This window comes from Octopus bimaculoides, chromosome 2, assembly GCF_001194135.2.
Source record: "Octopus bimaculoides isolate UCB-OBI-ISO-001 chromosome 2, ASM119413v2, whole genome shotgun sequence".
NCBI classification, from domain to species: Eukaryota; Metazoa; Mollusca; class Cephalopoda; order Octopoda; family Octopodidae; genus Octopus; species Octopus bimaculoides.
Genome location: NC_068982.1, coordinates 191,735,449 through 191,738,245, shown reverse-complemented (window position 1 = coordinate 191,738,245; position 2,797 = coordinate 191,735,449). Strand labels below are relative to the sequence as shown.

Genomic DNA, 2,797 nt, shown 5'->3' with positions numbered 1-2,797 from the left:
TGCCTTCATGATGCCCAACACTCAAAAGGAACTCGGCCACTTTGCCTTCGTGATGCCCAACACTCAAAAGGAACTCGGCCACTTTGCCTTCATGAGGCTCAACACTCAAACGGAACTCGGCCACTTTGCCTTCATGATGCCCAACACTCAAAAGGAACTCGGCCACTTTGCCTTCGTGATGCCCAACACTCAAAAGGAACTCGGCCACTTTGCCTCTGTGAGGCCCAACGCTTGAAAGGAGTTCTTTATGTACCACCAGTATGGGTGCTAGTTACCATGACTATGATTTCACTTGACTTGACAGGGCCTCTCAAGCACAGCCAAAGGTCTCAGTCACTAGTCATTGTCTCTGGGAGGCTCAAAGTTCAAAGATCATACTTCACCATCTCGTCCCATGTCTTCCTGGGGCTACCTCTGCCACAGGTTCCCTCCAGTTAGAGATCGGCACTTCTTCACGCAGCTGTCCTCGTCCATATGCATCACTTCGCCAGTCTTGCCCCTTCATTCTGTAAACCTTGTGGGTTGCTTGATGGTCCAACTAGTGCCGGTGCCATGAATAAAGTCCCCAATTCACTGTAAAGTGGTTGGTGTTAGGAAGGACATCCAGCCATAGAAACCCAGCCAAAGCAGACCCTCAAGTAGACCCACTAAGGTCCTACCAAAATGTCCAACCCAGGCCAGTATGGAACATGGATGGAAAATAAAGATGATGATGACGTTTGCCTCAGTCTATTGAGCTGCTAATGGCTTTGAACTCTTCCATTAAGGGTAAATTGTTAACCACTGGAAACATTTAGTTGTAAAAAATGTTCCAATAAATTTCCAAAAATCTAAATTCCATAAAATCCGTTCAATGCATGTTATCAACAAAGCAAAATGTCTTCCAAAGACGGGTAAAATGGCTGAGGAAAAAAGAAAAAGAAAATGTTGTTCTTACTGCAGTTTGTCGACGCCGGTCTCTTGCCGATAGAGTTGCAGAGAAATCAGTTGAACTACTCAATATAGCTGGTGGTAGGACTTTAAAGGTTTTAGCTGAACTGTTTGTATTTTCTGGATGTGAAGGTTTCTGATGTGCCACGACCATTGTGTGACAGCCACCACAAACAACCTGCGGCACAATGGCAGAAACAATAAATTTAATTCAAGTTGTTAGTCAAGGCAGGATTATTTTCTGCTTTGAAATTTGAAAATTACAAAATAAAACAATTTTCTCAAGATTTTCTACTAGCTGCCCCATGGAGGAGAGAGAAACAGTAAAAGAAAAAGAATGAAAACATTACAGAGAAGGAACTGGTTGCAGGGATTCTTTTAGTTTCCATTCAGTTATGATAAAATGTCAAACATCTGGGTAAAGATTTTCTATGTTGAATAATTTTCTTTTTAGTACTTTTTAAGTGCTAAATCTTTAAGAAAATATTTCTTTCACCAATTTGAATCTGAGAAAAGTATTTAAAAAAGAAAATACAAAACCACAAAATGTCATATTCGGAAGTGTCGACAGATGTCTTTTAGCCCATTAGCATTCAAACTGACTATGTCCAGCCAAAATATGCTGCCTCTTTTATGTTCAAACTAACCAGATCAGGCTTCTCAATGTCTTGGCAAAAACAATCACACCATTGAAACCTCAAAGCTATGAGATAATGGATGACAACTTCAAAACAGTGGGAATAAATAAGCATTAGATTTGGCAGAGAAATCTGAATGCTAAAGGGTTGATCCGTTTTCCTACCAAATCCTTTGTGACCATCTGCTTCATCATTATCGACAACAACAATATACACATCTGGATGTTTTATAATGTTTAAATTCAATTAAATTCTGCCATCAGAATTTTACACAATAACTTTTCTGTTATGTTCCAAACACTAACTTAACAAACAAAGAAATAACTTCTTTCAAGCAGTAACCTCTTGTATCAAAATCAGGCATTTTAACATCTGTGGCATTAATCTGTCCAGCTTAAATTTCTTGCATTCCCTGTTTTCTCTATCAAGTTCTTGGACCAGGTAATGAAGGTCACGGAGAGGGTCATAGCCCAACTAATTAGGGAGTGAGTCAGTTTAGATGAGATGCAGTTTGGGTTTGTGCCAGGGAAAAGCACCACTGATGCTATATTTCTGGAAGACAGCTGCAGGAGAAATACCTCACCAAAGATAAACCTCTGTACCTGGCTTTCGTTGACATGGAGAAAGCCTTTGACAGGGTCCCCCGATCCCTTATCTGGTGGTCAACGAGGAAACTAGGGATATGTGAATGGTTAGTGAGAGCTGTGTGAGCCATGTACATGGACGCTGTCAGGAAGGTGAGGGTTGGCAACGAGTACAGTGAAGAATTTCGGGTAGAGGTAGGGGTCCACCAAGGTCCAGTTCTCAGCCCCCTCCTATTTAGCATAGTCCTCCAGGCAATAACACAGGAATTCAAGGCAGGATGCCCTTGGGAGCTCCTCTATGCTAATGACCTTGCTCTAATTGCTGAGTCACTATCAGAACTAGAGGAGAAGTTTCAGGTGTGGAAACAAGGATTAGAATCGAAGGGCCTTAGAGTCAACCTAGCTAAAACCAAAGTCCTAATAAGTAGGTAGGTAGACAAGCCACAAACCCCTTCAGGTAGATGGCCCTGCTCAATATGTAGAAAAGGCGTAGGTAGAAACTCTATAAGATGTACCCAGTGTAAGCTATGGACACATAAGTGGTGCAGCAATATCAAAGGAAGGCTAACTAGGAAGGTAGTTTTTGTATGTGGCAGATGTTCAGGTGCAATAAACACTGTAAATGTGCAGAAAACAACTTCTGTC

The 2,797-nt window shown here is 41.5% G+C and overlaps 1 protein-coding gene across 4 annotated transcripts in view; it reads right to left on the bottom strand.

Annotated features, from left to right (window-relative positions):
* Positions 1-2,797, bottom strand: part of LOC106879913 (X-linked retinitis pigmentosa GTPase regulator) — a 57,500-nt gene that overhangs the window by 20,182 nt on the left and 34,521 nt on the right. For all 4 annotated transcript variants that reach the window (XM_052965824.1, XM_014929662.2, XM_052965826.1 and 1 more), the window contains exon 10: positions 938-1,108. In XM_052965824.1, coding sequence (XP_052821784.1) covers positions 938-1,108 — 171 coding nt within the window. The remainder of the gene's footprint in view (positions 1-937; positions 1,109-2,797) is intronic.